This window comes from Bos grunniens, chromosome 7 (assembly GCF_055505025.1).
Source record: "Bos grunniens cultivar Pamir isolate PY7600 chromosome 7, Bosgru_T2T1.0, whole genome shotgun sequence".
Lineage (NCBI taxonomy): Eukaryota > Metazoa > Chordata > Mammalia > Artiodactyla > Bovidae > Bos > Bos grunniens.
The window spans coordinates 83,204,866-83,222,052 of record NC_141171.1 but is presented as its reverse complement, the minus strand read 5'-3'; the positions used below and the strand labels follow the sequence as shown (position 1 = coordinate 83,222,052).

Here is a 17,187-nt window from a genome sequence, read left to right as displayed (position 1 = left end):
AGATGTTACAATCTATTAAAGAATTAAGCCTGGAGCTCTGACACTACAATATCGTCTCTCTTTACCTTCACTGCATTTGCTATTTAAAGCTTCACATTAGGAACCATTCAGGCATTGTTGAAGAGAAACACTCACCCAAACTGAGTGTTCTCACTTTAAGATGACAGCCATAAATCCCAAATGTTTAGGACTCTCAAATCTTTATCTCCAGACCTCACTTCTTCCAGGAACTCTAGAATCATATATCTTGATATCTCTGCTTTGATGTCTTCTAAGTATTTTAAACATAAACTAGCCAAAACAGAACTTCATTTTTCTGCTCCACAAATCTACTGTTTTCTTAGTCTTTCTTGGGTCTGAAAACAGCACCACTCACCTAGTTTCTCAAGCTAAAAACATAGGGATCTTCCTGATTCACTTCTGCCCCTTATTCTTCTAAGTCAAACCTAGAAGCAAGTCCTGGCAACTTTACTGCTAAAACATACCCATGGTCTAAGAACACCTTGCTCTTGCTCCCGGATAGCCCGAGCCATGATTGACTTTTGCCTGGACTACTGTAAAACCTCCTAACCAATCTGTTTTCACTAACCCCCACCTCTACATCCAGTTTCCACATAGTGGTCATAACAGTCTTTAAAACAAACATCAAACCATGACCTTTCCCTCCTTAAAATCTGCCATTTTACTCTGAATAAAACAGAAAGAATATCCACCTCAAAGCCCTGAATGACCTGACTGAATCCACTTCACTGACCACACGGTTAGAGTACACCTCACTCCATCGCTTTCCCACTGCCCGGACCCGCTTTCTATTCCTTCAGCATGCCAGGTTTGGCTCACCTTCAGGCCTTTGCATTACTTATTTTCTCCCAGTCTTTGCAGGGATGTCTGATTATCTTTTGATTATTATCTGATGTATCCTGGTTTCTTTTTTGCTTATTTCACACCAGTAGAATGTAACGTTAGCTGTTTTGTGCTGTGCCTTGTATCCTTTTTGACTAGATCGGCACCTGGCTCATGCTAGGTAGTGAGCAAATAGGTATGGAAAGGTATTTATGATTTGAGTATGTACAAAGTACATGGTATCAGCCAGCAAGATAAAAACATTATATCACGTAACACTTCTAAGTTAATCTTTGGCCACTTTACAATTACTCTGGAATTCCAATGACAAAAATTATTAGATTATAAATTATCAAACATAATAATATATAAACTAAATGTTTTCATAGTATCATTTTATCAAAAGTAATTAACTTGGAAAACCATTTGCATTCAAACCTAGACAGACACTAGAAGGAGAAAATAAAATGAACAAGAACAGAGTAGCAGTAGTAATTTATATTGAGCATTTACCACATGCCTAGTACATTATATCCATCACTTTATTTATTTTAATGAGTTGTGTATTACTAACCCCATTTTAGAAATTAGAATATTGAGGCTCAGAGTGATAAAGTATCTTGCCCAAAATCAAATAGCAACTATCAGAGTTAGGATATTAATCTATCTGGAACTCTTTACTCTATGGCATGACCTTAGAAGGCAGTTATGTCGTGAGTCCTGACTGAGAAGCAGCAGCAGCTGCTACCGTCATAAAATCAGTGCTCTTTCTCTCTCTCTCTCAAAGAGCTGATGGCTGGTAGGCCTTTTAATAGAGAGAGAATCATAGTCAGGTGTGGTGTCTTCAGGTAACCATCATATTTTATTATACTCATTAACTTTATATTGTATTAAATTTTACATTTATGTTCAAGTGAAACTGGTTCTCCATCTAAGAATGTGTAACTTCATTTTTAATAGGCTTATTTAATAAGCAAAGTGATTTAAAAGATAATTAACTTATAGTGAAAGAGCTACCAAGAAGTGGCAAAAGTCAATGAGGTAGGTGGTGAAACTCAGATACAACGTAAATCCAAATGGTGGCCCATGCACGACTAAACTTTAGAAAATTCAGGATCATAGTACTTATCTTTTTAAGTAGCTTTTCCAAATAAATAATGGCATTGCAGGAGTGAATAGCAAGGGAACATCCCACATTAATAAGTGTGGTGTCCCATTATTCTCTGTATGAATTGCACCACATTTGAAATATAAGAGGACTCTGGGAACACGACTTAATGGAACAGTGGCAAATTATACACATTCAGTGAAAGGCAATCCCAACCAAGAGACTGCTCATGTAAAACCATATTATTTTGGGGGAATGAAAATAACCTTTGGCTCTTCTAGTGTGCAGAGGAGAAAACTCAGAGGATGTAATGGTCTCCAAATTAAATGGAGTGATATCTTAGTTGGGGTTGGGTTTTAATGGTAGGTCTTAATGTGAAAACCAAATTATCCTGAAAAATCCTTCATAAAATATTATACTCCAGCATGGTATACCAATTTTAATTAACCCAGCACCATAGGGTATTCCTCCTATTTTGATAAATGTTTTTTTTTGTGAAGCAGTTACCTTCTGTCTAGTAGTCAGTTTTATGAAAAAGATTTATCTTTAGGTGTGCTGCTCATATTATGGAAGGATAATGAGAAATCAGGGGATAAGAAGATATGTTTCCCACTTGACATCCACTTCTGGGCCTGATTGAGTAGAATGCCCAGAATTATTTAAATTGTGCTTTTTCCTGTCTCTTTCTTCCTCCACTTTTTATGGTGGGAGACAGGGATTGAGAGTATATGTTGAATGTGCATCAGTTATTTGCACTTAGAAGACAATTCCACTCTATATGAGTGACTTTAATGTAGACTATTTATCTGATATGAAACAGAAGGCAGAAAGTGAAAAGTGAAAGTCGCTCATTCATGTCCAACTCTTTGTGACCCCATGGCCTATACAGTCCATGGAATTTTCCAGGCTGCAATGCAGGAGACTGAGCTTCAATCCCTGGGTTGGGAAGATCCCCTGCAGAAGGAAAAGGCTACCTGGCCTGGAGAATTCCATGGAATGTATAGTCCATAGGGTTGCAAAGAGTAGGACACAACTGAGCAACAGAAGGCAGAACTAGGGCTAATAGGTGGACGTGAGCATGTGAATAAACTTTCATTTAAAGCAGTAGGACTTCTGACACACAAATTATTGATATTTATGTAAAGAGTACATGGCCATATGTTTTGTGTTAGATAACATAAATTCAATTCTAATACTAACACAATAATTATCCAAAACAAGTGGGCCAAATAAAAAGAAAATAGTAGGAAGAAAAGAATTATCATCTGCTACTTTATCCACATTAGTGTTCCCTTCATTGCTTGAAATCCAATGGGAGTGTGATAAATAAATAAACTTAAGAATCTTAGACTAAACCAGTGATCTATGATATCTCCAAAATTCAGACTGAATGAGTCACTGGATTGGGTGTCTTATCATTATAAATTATTTGAAATAACAGAATTATAATACTTATATAACATTTAAATAAAAGTTCAAAGGACAGTAGAAAATTAAGTAAAAGAATATAAATGCCAAAAGAAACAAGATTTTTTAAAAAGTGAAAAATTAGGAAAAAAAGGAACAAGATTTTTTCTACATTTCAGGTGGCTTTAATGAAAAGAAAATTAGGTTCACTGAAAAGACAAGGTACAATAGTATGACTGAAACATAATCCTGGAACATGTCAGTCAGCAGTTGATTACAAAGGCTAAATAAAATCCCTTCTGTTTTCCTATATGTAGCGTGTGTACATCGTATTTTAAAAGCTGTTACGTAGACATTCAGAGAAGGCAATGGCACCCCACTCCAGTACTCTTGCCTGGAAAATCCCATGGATGGAGAAGCCTGGTAGGCAGCAGTCCATGAGATTGCTAAGAGTCGGACACAACTGAGCGACTTCACTTTGACTTTTCACTTTCATGCATTGGAGGAGGAAATGGCAACCCACTCCAGTGCTCTTGCCTGGAGAATCCCAGGGACGGGGGAGCCTGGTGGGCTGCCGTCTATGGGGTCGTACAGAGTTGGACACGACTGAAGTGACTTAGCAGCAGCAGCAGCAGCATGTAGACATTATCTTTTTAAGTATATGGCTTAGGTGCCAGCTCCTTGAGAAAAAGGAATAATATGGTGCCTGGTTCTCAGTAAGCGTGGGCCTGAATTCTGAGATTATATATATATATATATATACACATACATACATACACACACATAATATATTAGTGAACACCGCTGACCTGATAACCTTAAGATTAAAATTAGATGATTTTTTTTAAATGACAGCAAATTTAAATCATGAAAAATAATAATTAATAACAGATCTCCCAAGGAGGATTTGGCAGATATTCACAAGACTCTAGATAACCAGAAAAATAAACTTTAAAACTTTACATATCATCATACTGAGACTCGTTCCCCTCCCATTTTTTTCTTCCCTTATTATTCCCTCTCCTTCTTCTTCTTATGTTTGTCTTCTTCCAAAAATCTTTCCTTTTGTTTTTTAAAACTTTCTTTCCTAAACTTTCAAAAATATAAGTTATAGGACTCTGAAAAGAATAGAAATTTGTGATGAGTTCAAGATTTCTCTTTTTTGACTAAGACTTCAGCTCCACAAAAGCAGGGACTTTGTTCTGTTCACTATTGAATCACTTAAGACAGTGCCTGGCAAATATTAGGCCTTCAAATATTTGCTGAATAATTCTTAGTTAGAAAAACTGTCTCCTCCAAACAGTCTTGTTTTAAATATGGGACTTCCTGCTGGTTCACTACCTGAAATTATCATTGTTTATAAAAGTCTAACAGAAAATGGTGGAAGATATTTCTATACTGTATATACTAGAGAGTATGTGCAGAGAGTTAAAAGTGATACGAATATGGAATTCACAGAGAACAGCATATTAGAGAGAGGGGATAAAAATGATTATAAATTGTGCAAAACAGTTAACATGTACTGAGTGCTAATATTTGTGACAGGCACAGTGCTAAGAATTCTACATCCAATATCTCAATACCTCAAAATCGAGATCGGTACTATTATTCCCCCCCCTTTTTTTTTTACTGATAAGGAAACCAAAGTGTATAAAGGTTGAGTGGGATATTCACAATCTGACAGGTAGTAAGTTGTGAAGCTATAACACAGACCCAGGCAGTTGGACTTCAGAATCCATACTCTAAATCACTATAATATGGTGTTTCACTACATATAAAGTAAATTAAGATAATTGTGTCTGGTTAAGTTCTGTGCTTTTTAGAGAGAAAAACTAAGGCAAAGAAATGTTGAATAATTTCATCAAGATCATAGTTTCTACTTGACTTGGTGTCATTAACAAAAGCATAACAATATATTTTCTTACTTCCTATATTAAATAAGCAATCAACAGCCCTCTCTGGCTACTTCTCTTCTTGTCTGTTTATTTTCAGAGGAAACCTCCTTCAAAGTTTTTCCCATATTCTGCATATCTAATTCTTACCTCATGCTACTCTAGTTAGTCATCTGTCTCAAAACGCCCCTGAGGGCCTAGCAGTGTCTCTGTCATTATTGATTTCTCAGCAGCATTTGAGAGTTGACCTTTCTTTTTGAAACATATTTTTTAGCTTTTATTAAATCATAATCACCTCATTTTCCTCCTATGTGATAGTCTTTCTTCCTCAGACCTTGTTCTCTCATAGGTGATGTGTGTGGAACCTAATCTCCACTCTTGAAACAAACATTCTCGTGTTCAATCCTGGGTATCCTTTATTCACAATTTTCTCTGTTCCCATGGCTTTAAATACTAGTTACAGTCAGTCTTCATTATTCATGAGTTCTGTATTTCTAAATTCACCTACTTGCTAAAATTTATTTCCAACCTTCAAATCAATAATTAAGTGTTTTCTCAGTCATTAGCAGACGTGCATATGAACAGAGCAGTGAAAAATTTGAGTCCCTGAAGTGCATGTACCCGGCTGAGGTGCAATGAGGTTAGCATCTTCCAGTTTTACTTCTCATACTTGTAAATAATTGTCCTTTTTGCAGTGTATTTAGTGCCTTTTATTTTTTGCATTTTTTATGCTTTTTATTGATGATTTTGCTTTTCAAAGTGGCTCTCAAATATAGAACTGACTTGCTACCTAATATTTACAATCACAAGAAGGCTATGATGGTCCTTGTAGGAAAAAATGTGTTTGCTAACTTTCATTCAAGCATGAGTTACAATCCTGTTGGCCCTGAGTTCAATGTTAATGAATCAACAATATGTATCAAATATGGTGTCTTTAAACAGAAACATATTTAAAACCCGATTAAGTATCGACTGGTTGATAAAAAACGTTATGACCAGAGGCTCCAGGAATCTAACCCCATGTTTCTCCTTGAGCCAATGATACAGTCTTTGTTAATTCCATGTTCCCAGAAACTTGACAGAACATAACTACTATGAATGAGAACTGACTGTATATGCCTATGTTCCCCAAATCTTTGTTAAACAAATGAGTGAATCACACAATTAGTTCAAGAGGTAGGGCAAGGTCATTCAGAGCATGGTAATGAGTTTCAATTTTCCAGAGTGAAGCCATTGGAATAGTTTAGGCAAAGTATAGGAAGCAGGGAGAGATGGGGAAAAGTATAAAGATAAAATTTCTGTTTTCTGAAGTTCACTATGTGGAGAATGAATTAGAAGATGGAGAAGTGAAATGGGGAGACCAAGAATGAGCAATTGCAGTATTTGGGTGAACTATGATTGTGGTTTACCCTAGCTTAGTGGCAGTAGAAGTAAGCAACAAGAGACATTTTAAATGCAGAATGTATGAGATGAGCGGCTAGACTGGATGTGGGTGTGAGGAAGAGGGAGGAGTTCAGGATGATACTTAATTTCGGCTATCATTACTGTGTACACGGTAGAAACATTTACCAAGAATAGGAAGACTCAACCACGTGAAATCTACTTTAATATCTCTTGTATCTCATTAGAGATCTGTTTATTACTTCATTTACTTGATGATTATAGAGTACTTACTACGCACCAGGTATCATGCTAGTTGTAGAGTTTTTTGGTAACGGATGATTTGCATTAAATCCCCAACTTTGGGGATTTTTGAACTCTACATGTAATATATTTTCTCATTTGCGGTCATTTATTTGTACGTCCATCCTGGGTTAACTGGAAAAAAGGTAATAATTTTTACTTTGTGTTATTTGTATTCAATTTAGTTAGGCATTCCAAATGTACCTGAACCTCTTATGTCACATGGCTTCATTATCATGCTGGATTGTAATTACTTACTGATCCATTTCTTCAACTATATCCTATCCTCTCACAGGGGGAGTACCTGGTCTGTCTTATTTGGTGCTATAGCCCCAGCACCAGGCATAGCACTCGGCACGTAGGGGTTCTCCATTACTATACTAAGGGTGAGATAAGATACAGAGGACTGTAGCCATAACTAATGATAATCTATAATGGCAAATTTTCTTTCCTAGGCTGGGTTTTTTTCCTCTAGAAATTACTCATGCATGTTCCCAACAGTTTATATGAAGACTCCAAAAGCATACTTTAGACTGAAAGACAATGTTATTATTCAGTAAGAACATGGAGAATTTCATTTGTCTTACTCCCACATATAGCAGTTAAGAATAAATGAAATATTTTCTTTAATAGTTTCTGTGCTTTATATGTGCCATTTATTGCTTAACCAAAAAGAAACCACAATAAATAAAGAAGTATTATTTTCATGGTTTCTGGATATATAAGTCTGTTTGCCTTTATATCATTATCTCATAACTTCATTAGTTTGCCAAATTCATTTGTGAATACAATTCCTATTTTATCCCCTATAGTCTGGAAATTCCTACAAAACTTATGTATTTTTGGCCCTAGGCAAAACACTTTATAAAATCAAGACTACATCCATAACAGATTGTGGCAGTGAAAAAGTTGATTTTTCTCTGTAGTCCATAAGTAGAATATATCTCCAAGTGAGAAAAATCCCATAATTTCAAACTGAAATGAAAATATATGTCCGAAAGAAATATTTCTCTGGGATTGAGGTTAACAAGAACACCAGCTACATCAAGGAAGGCTTTCAGAGGCTATATAGTACATACTCCAGAATGACAGCATTTTTCAAAATGTGATTTAGACATAGTTTACTGATTAAAATACTTTCCTATATGCTAAAAATTAAGTTAAAAACTGAATTAAAAAAGAAGTAAAATAATATAAAATTAATGTAGTGTATGTCTATATACTTGAGTGTATAAATATGCCAGCCTGACAAAAGAAACTTTTCCAGTTTTGGGAAGTCAATGCCCACGGCCACCAAGTTTTGTTTATCCAGCCTTTGTGGTAGGCTGATTTCTAAAGTAAGACAGATGACTTACTTTTATAAAGACAATGTTTAACAAATAGCTTTCAATAGCTGATGAGGCTTCCCAGTTCTTCCCTAGTAAAAGGATAGCAACCTCAAGTGTTACTCAATCCATCCCTTTCTTTTTTTTTAATCATGCTCATACCTACAATCATTATTTTTTCTTCAGATAATTTTTCTTGGCCCACTGTGATATCCTAGCTTCACTGCCAATTTGAAAACATTCCCTCCTTCAAATGCATGGTTTCCAGAAAAAACTGCCTAAAGTGCAGTTCATTTTGTGATCCTTTAGCTCAAAATGTTTAGCAAGTCACTGTTGCATTCATAAAAGAAATTCAAGTAAATCAGCTTAGCACTGGAGTCCCAAATTCTGTCGACGTTGCTAGTTTAATCTACATTCTATGCATCTCATAATATGGTCACTGGTCCCCAATCTTCCAGACTCTTTCTCCACACATTTAAACATTCTGTTCCTGATAGAGAGGAACCCGCTTACCAAAACTGAACAAAATCATGAAATAATGCTTATGAATAGTTATATACGTTTAATTTATTTAGATTTTTTGTTTATTCATTTCTTATACCTTGTTCTCATATTTGATGTTTTTACTGTTTGCCAAGATCTCAATTACTTGTGAGTTTCTCTTTTCTTATTTTGACATGGGTAGTTTATACTTTCACACAAGCTTAGAACATGAAACAGTCTTCAATTCTATTTTGATAAAACATTTTATTTAGTTTCTTTGTGTTTTAATACAAAAGAAATATCTATTTAACATCTAGTTACATATCACAGTAGATGATTTAAGTTATATAATTTCAGTTAAAACTTAAATTTTGAATATAGTATGCCAAATAAGAAAAAATAAATATATCTCTATTTCTTTCAATATTAAAGTATAAATTATGAACAAGGAGTCATTTCCTTTGATTAATAACCCCTTTGACCAGGTATAATGAATATTTACACTTTATTCTGTGTTGATAGAGTACTTAAAATGCCTGAAACAATAACTACTGTCAAGCTAAATTTAGAAAAATTTTATGGGAGAAAGTCTTTCAAGTGATAGAAACGTAATATATATGAAATATGTGATAAAGTCCCTCTACCTAAAACACAGGATTATAACAGCTCCCTATTAAAATTTTTTTAAAAACAGAAATCCAAGTCTGTCACTAATTTGAAATCTAAATGCATGTAATAGCCTGAGGGAATTGTAGTAAGGGTTGTTTCCAGAATGAGTTATAAACATGGAAATACTTTATTTAAACATCTATGTAATCTCCATTGAAACATATTATTTTGAAATTATGTTAAAAAAGAACTTAAAATACATGTTATAAGACTAAGCTTCTCACATATTTAATAATCATGCTGTAAAAGGCCACAACACTGTGGTTGATACTGTATATATTTTTAAAATATTAATATTTTGTCCTTTCTGTATAGTTAAAAAATGGCCATTTGGGCAACCTTTATCTTAAAGTGTAATTGCTGATTTTATTGGCAAACCTATAATAATGCATATGATCAATCTTTACTTAATTATTTTGAGTTGCAAACACAATTAATAAATCATCTTTGAAATGTACTGACCATAATCAGTATATTCTGGAACAAGTCCAGGGGGCCATTAATCAAATCGCGCAGCAAGGAAAGTGAAAACCGCGGTCTGAACAGTTAGGTAAACACTCAGTGAAGCTAATAAAAACCTATCTCGTTTTAAAACCACCACTGTATTTACTTTTGCAACTAAGATAAACATTATGATAAAATTAAAGTTGTGTAAAAAATGAGGTTTGCTAATGATGACTAAAGTAAACGTATAGCAATTGCACAAACATTTAATGTCCCTAACTTGACACTGAAGAAGTTTAAAGTTCAGTTACTGAAAATCTTCAAGAATTAGATATTTGAATCTGATGAATTATATTATCCATAAAAATTAAATACACACATGCACACACAAATCAAATATACTGAAGTTTAAACTAGAAAAAAAAGCACACAATAAATTTTTAGGTATTTTCTTAAGAATCAAGGCAGAAACATGAAAACAGATTTTTTAAAAATTAATTAATTTATTTAATTGGAGCATAATTATTTTACATATTCTTTTTGAAAGAAAAGGCTGGTCAACCACCATATTCTAGATTGGCAGATATAAATAAATAAATTGTTAAAATGAGTAAATTTTTGAATGAGTTAGAAATTATATATATATAAAACATAAATCCTTCTTTCTACCCTTACTCCCTCTCTCCCTTCCCCCACATTTCTTTTTTTCTTCTTTCCTCCCTTCCTCTCTTCCCTCTACTCTCTTTCTGTCTTCCCATTTGCTTCTAAAACCTGGTCTTCTACTTTGGTTATTGTCCTTTAATATTATCTTATTGACTGCTAAGTGGGCAGAAAGATTTGTTGAGTTAACATATAGAAGGTTATTGGAGATCCTCATTTCCATAAGAATTATGAGGAAAGGAAACACTAAAGGTTTAAAAACTCCATAAATACAGTTTACTTTCCAGGAACAGATTTCCAAGATTTAGCCTAAAGCCTGGGGAAAACAGTGCTTTAAAAATAACAATGCATCATATTCCTAGAGCTTACTACTTAGATAGTGCTACATACATGGGATTTCATCTAACCCTCATATCCATGTTGAAAAGCAGGCAGGAGGTATTACCAAACCACTCTTTATACTCACAGATGAAGTCCTATCTCTACTGTGTACTGCAGAAATTTTGAACAAGCAGTCGAAAGTCACTGCATCTCATATTTACTGGCCTTTTAAAATCGGATCAGATCAGTTGCTCAGTCGTGTCCGACTCTTTGTGACCCCATGAATCGCAGCACGCCAGGCCTCCCTGTCCATCACCAACTCCCAGAATTCACTGAGACTCACGTCCATTGAGTCAGTGATGCCATCCAGCCATCTCATCCTCTGTCGTCCCTTCTCCTCTTGCCCCCAGTCCCTCCCAGCATCAGAGTCTTTTCCAATAAGTCAACTCTTCGCATGAGGTGGCCAAAGTACTGGAGTTTCAGCTTTAGCATCATTCCTTCCAAAGAAATCCCAGGGCTGATCTCCTTCAGAATGGACTAGTTGGATCTCCTTGCAGTCCAAGGGACTCTCAAGAGTCTTCTCCAACACCACAGTTGCAAAGCATCAATTCTTCGGCGCTCAGCCTTCTTCACAGTCCAACTCTCACATCCATACATGACCACAGGAAAAACCATAGCCTTGACTAGACGAACCTTTGTTGGCAAAGTAATGTCTCTGCTTTTGAATATGCTATCTAGGTTGGTCATAACTTTCCTTCCCTTTTAAAATACAGGGCCCTAATTCATTGAGTTGTTGTAAGAATTAAAGAAATTAAAGGAATTTAAGTGCTTAACACAACTTTTGGCACACAGTATTCAAACTAAATATCAGTTATTATTTATCCAGTATAATAAAGTAGCTAAAAAGTATGGTCTTTGGAATAGATGATCCTACATTCAAAATCACAGATGCAGCTTTGTCTTCAGGCAAGTTATCTAATATCTCTAGGTCCAATCTTCCATCTATAAAATGAGCATAGTTTAGTGAAACATATAAAAGGAATATAAAGGGTTTACCACAATGTCTATATCATAAGTATTCAATGAATGTTAAATATTATCATTATTATGGAGAGATGGATTTGCCTAATAACTCATATAAATACAAAAATGTCATTAATATTAATTAAAAGGCAAATGATACTCTTGGTAACATAAAAGTAACATTTTTTAATGAAGCAGTAGGGGACAAAGACCTCCACTGAAAATAAGCTGAGATTATAGATAGATAATAAACAAAAGATGAAATGCCAATAATCAGTAAATATCATAGAAAAAAGACATCTCTAAAGGTTAAGCAATGGTAAACCACTCCAATATTCTTGCCTCAAGAACCCCACGAACAGCATGAAAAGGCAAAAGGATACGACATTGGATGATGAGCCCCGCCCTCCCCCCATGTCAGTGGGTGTCCAATATGCTACTGGGGAACAGCAGAGAAATAACTCCAGAAAGAATGGAGAGGCTGGGCCAAAGCAGAAACAGCACTATGCTGTGGATATGTCAGGTGGAGAAAGTAAAGTCCAATGTGTAAGGAACAATATTGCATAGAATGTTAGGTCCATGAATCAAGGTAAACTGGATGTGGTCAAATTTAATTAATGAACAAGAATTTAATTAATGGGCAAATTTATTTCAAATCACCATTACATCTACTTCTGTGGGCAAGAATCCCTTAGAAGAAATGGAGTAGCCCTCATAGTCAACAAAAAGTCCAAAATGTAGTACTTGTGTACAGTCTCAAAAATTACAGAATGATCTTGGTTTGATCCCAATGCAAACCATTCAACACCACAGTAATCCAAGTCTATGACCCAACTACTAATGCTGAAGAAGCTGATGTTGAACGGTTCTGTGAAGACCTATAAGAACTTCTAGAACTAACACCAAAAAAGATGTCCCTTTCATCATAGGGGATTGGAATGCAAAAGCAGGACGTCAAGAGAGAAGTTCGCCCTCAGAGTATAAAATGAGAACTTTGGTTCAGAGCCAGGAAAGCCTGATGTGTATAGTTATTTCTCTAAACAAAAGTACATGGATTGTACAATTTCATCCAAGATGATGCTGTTAGCTTCTAGTTTAAAAGGCAAGAACAGAGCTTCTTTGAGTAGAAGAAGACTGTATCCTATATAAAGTGTATCAGTGGTGGCAATGCACACCACATTCCACTCCAAAGAAGTGAGGAAATACCTGCTAAGATGTGCTGCATCATTTCCTGCTCTGTGTAGCCACACGGACTATGATAACATGGTGCAACCATGGATAATTAAATCATGAACTTAACCTAGGGGTGTGTATGTATTTGCCATGAATGTGCACACACACACGTGATTTACAACCCACCAATCACCTAAAATATTGCAGCTACACAACTACTAAATGGGACTGCTGAAAGGCTGATTCAGAACACACAGTTAAAACTTCTTCCTTATAGTTCAAGAAGCAACATCTGTGAAAAGTTACAAATTACCAATATGTTTAAGGTTGTTTGGAAGAATGTTTTCGAATTCTGTGTTTTCAGAAGACATCCATCACAAAGAAGACAAAATCACGCCTGAGATATGTGAACATATATATTTTTACTTGCTATCATACAGGAATAAAGAGAATATAAAATTATCTAAAGACTATACAAGTATTCTTTTGTACTTTTGGCCCAAACTATTTTAATGGTTTTATCTTGCAGTTGAGAATGTTCAACTCCTTCCTTTGCTGCTGCTGCTGCTGCTAAGTCGCTTCAGTCGTGTCCGACTCTGTGCGACCACAGAGACGGCAGCCCACCAGACTCCCCCGTCCCTGGGATTCTCCAGGCAAGAACACTGGAGTGGGTTGCCATTTCCTTCTCCAATGCATGAAAGTGAAAAGTAAAAGTGAAGTCGCTCAGTCGTGTCCGACTCTTGTCGACCCCATGGACTGCAGCCCACCAGGCTCCTCTGTCCATGGGATTTGCCAGGCAAGAGTACTGGAGTGGGATGCCATCGCCTTCTCCAACTCCTTCCTTTAGAGGGTACAAATTTGTTCCAACCACTACAATTCTCTTAGAAAATAACCCTGCTGCTCCTAGATGATCAAACAGTTGGACAAGTAGTAGATTTATGGGAAGATCGGGAGGTGGGGAAAAAGGTCCAATATACAAACTAAAATTTCGTTCTTGAGATAAATTTAATGCCTAAAACTCTAATTAAGGTTGGAAATTTCTTATATATTTAAAATCACTGATGTTTGAGAATTTTCAGAGTTTATATCCCAAACTATGGCCCAAAATAATGCTATCCCTTGGACTGTCACTAAGCCCTTTTTGGGAGAGAGGGAGGTGGACTGCATGAGGGTGCTATGCATCAAGTACTTTTGAACAATGATTAAACAAGTCAAATGAATAATTTACTATGGATTTTTTAGATCCTTTAATATATAAATCTTCATTAATATATAAACTATAAAGTTTTAGAGGTTGGAGCATAATGGAGCATGGGAGCCATATCAGTTCAGTTCAGTCACTTGGTTGTGTCCGACTCTCTGCAACCCCATGACCTGCAAGCATGCCACGCTTCCCTGTCCATCACCAACTTCTGGAGCTTGCTCAGACTCATGTCTATCGAGTCAGTGATGCCATCCAACCATCTCATCCTCTGTCGTCCCCTTCTTCTCCCACCTTCAATCTTTCCCAGAATCAGGGCCTTTTCCAGTGAGTCAGTTCTTCGCATCAGGTGGCCACAGTATTGGAGCTGAAACTTCAGCATCAGTTCTTCCAATGAATATTCAGGACTGATTTCCTTCAGGATTGACTGGTTGGATCTCATTGCAGTCCAAGAAAATCAGAAGCATCTTCTCCAATACCATAGTTCAAAAGCATCAATTCTTCGGCGCTCAGCTTTCTTTATAGTCCAACTCTCACATCCACACATGACTACTGGAAAAACCACAGCTTTGACTAGACAGACCTTTGTTGGCAAAGGTTAGGGTTTTTAATATGCTGTCTAGGTTGGTCATAGCTTTTCTTCCAAGGAGCAAACGTCTTTAAATTTCATGGCTGCAGTCACCATCTGCAGTGATTTTGGAGCCCCCCAAAATAAAGTCTCTCACTGTTTCCATTGTTTCCTCGTCTATTTGCCATGAAGTGATGGGACCAGATGCCATGATCTTAGTTTTCTGAATGTTAAGTCTTAAGCCAACTTTTTCACTCTCCTCTTTCACTTTCATCAAGAGTCTCTTTATTTCTTCTTTGGTTTCTGCCATAAGGGTGGTGTCATCTGCATATCTGAGGTTATTGATATATCCCCTGGCAATCTTGAATCCAGCTTGTGCTTCATCCAGCCCGGCATTTCATATGATGTTCTGCATATAAGTTAAACAAACAGGGTGACAATATACAGCCTTGACGTATTCCTTTCCCAATTTAGAACCAGTCTGTTGTTCCACATCTGGTTCTAACTGTTGCTTCTTGACCTGCATACAGATTTCTCAGGAGGAAGAGAAGGTGGTCTGGTATTCCCATATCTGGAAGAATTTTCCAAGTTTGTTGTGATACGGTGTGCAGCAATTTTTAAACTTATTTGAATATGAAACCCTTTGTGCCTGGTGGGCTACAGTCCATGGGGTCACAAAGAGTCAGACACGACTGAGTGACTTCACTTTCACTTATATAATTGTATAGAATGAAGTCTGTAAATGATATCATAAAGAATAACTTCTGTACTCAATATCATTTAACTTCAATTAACATCTGACTTTCTTTCCTCACTTATCCAAATCTCAGAGCGAGAGGCATTTTGTTCTTACCTATATATTTAGCAGCTCTTTTGACCACAGAAGCTAATGCTTTTTTCTAGTCAAGGGTCATTTAAGGAAGAGCTCAAAGTTAAGTTAGAGTTGCTTGAGATTTGCAATAATCCTTGTTCCTGCTCTATTAAGAACTTCATATCTAGGTTCTGGTAACTAGGTCTGTATGGTGTAGCCTGGTGTTTGACTCCTTGTCTTGGTCTCTAGCACAAACTTATTTGGCTGTAACTTGGGTTTGGCTCTTTTCTTAGCCACCTCTCCCAGGATCTGGAGCCCTGACTCTGAGACAAAGTTTTCATTTATAGGTCTCTTGTTCAGATACTAATTTCAGTATCTCTTAAAAGTAGCTTGCTTTTGATATAGAGAATCTATAGAGATAAGAAACAGAGCAGCTATTAGAAGGTAAAGCATAATTTCTAGGTGGGAAGAAATGGGCTGAAATAGTTGAAGAAGTTACAGACATTAAAGAGTTGATTAAATCATTTCGGCTGAGCATTTTGTTAGTTGGCTACTTTTGTTAATTGACTGCTTATTTCAGTAAGACTGGGACACTGACTCAATTTAGACAAACAAGTGAATAACGACTGGGTCATTCATTTTGTTAAAATAACACAACTATTCCACCTAGTCACAGCGATTTCATGTCATACCAACACAATGGCATTAGTAGACTTTTATTATATTAGATTTTTCAGGATGTTGAAAAAATAAGAGCTCCTAAATTTAGAAAAACCTGAAATTAAAATTCTTTCTGTTATTACATGAAAAAGCATTAATAATTTAAGCTAAGTGAATATAGTGTTAATTTACATACATACTGTGCCATTGTATATTTATAGAAAATAATTTTGCCATGTTTTTATTTATACTCAGAATTTTATCTAATGATATTAATACAGTATGTATAAGGATGAAAATAATTTCACAGTCTCTATAGTCTTTGCTAGCTGGTTCATTTTGTTTAATATGTAAAATTAAAAGGACATACCAAACAACTCTACAAATCATAATTTCAAGTGATGTAAGAGAGTAAATAGCAAGGAGTGTACAGCAGATGGTTATACTGAATAATAACTCTTAGTGTTGATGCTATTTGACAGAATAGGATGAGGGTTCCCCAAGTAAAATCATATTGACTGGATTAGTCACACTCGAATTTTTAATGAATATTTATCAATATATACCAGACTCAAGGATTTCAGAGTCTTATTAAAAACAGGAAATCATCAAAAGATCTAAAAATATTCCTGAAAAAAAAACCCTGCATATTTATCAAAGGGAAAAAAAAAAAGGCAAAATGTCAGTACAATTTTGCACCTCAGGACTGCTAACACATGCCAAATTAAACTATTATCCCTGTGAGTACTCTACATAAGTTTCAGTATGTTTTCAATTTTCTAGTTTCCTGTGTTTCAGAAGAATGAGTTTTATTATTGGGAATCCAAAACTGTACAACATTTAGCAGTTTGAAAGCAGAGCTAAAAAATGAAAATGAAATGAAGTATAATAGCTTTATATAAGTTTAAATGACTAT

The 17,187-nt window shown here is 35.6% G+C and overlaps 1 protein-coding gene across 12 annotated transcripts in view; it reads right to left on the bottom strand.

Moving 5' to 3' along the window:
- Window positions 1-17,187, bottom strand: part of XRCC4 (X-ray repair cross complementing 4) — a 329,942-nt gene that overhangs the window by 122,537 nt on the left and 190,218 nt on the right. For 3 of the 12 annotated variants that reach the window (XM_086412863.1, XM_086412862.1, XM_086412864.1), the window contains exon 8: window positions 13,874-15,209. The exons of 7 other annotated variants lie outside the window; for them this stretch is intronic. In XM_086412863.1, coding sequence (XP_086268989.1) covers window positions 15,086-15,209 — 124 coding nt within the window. In that variant the 3' untranslated portion in view covers window positions 13,874-15,085. Of the gene's footprint in view, window positions 1-10,337; window positions 11,838-13,873; window positions 15,210-17,187 lie in introns of those variants that run through there. 2 more of the 12 variants (XM_086412871.1, XM_086412870.1) reach the window with 1 other exon arrangement.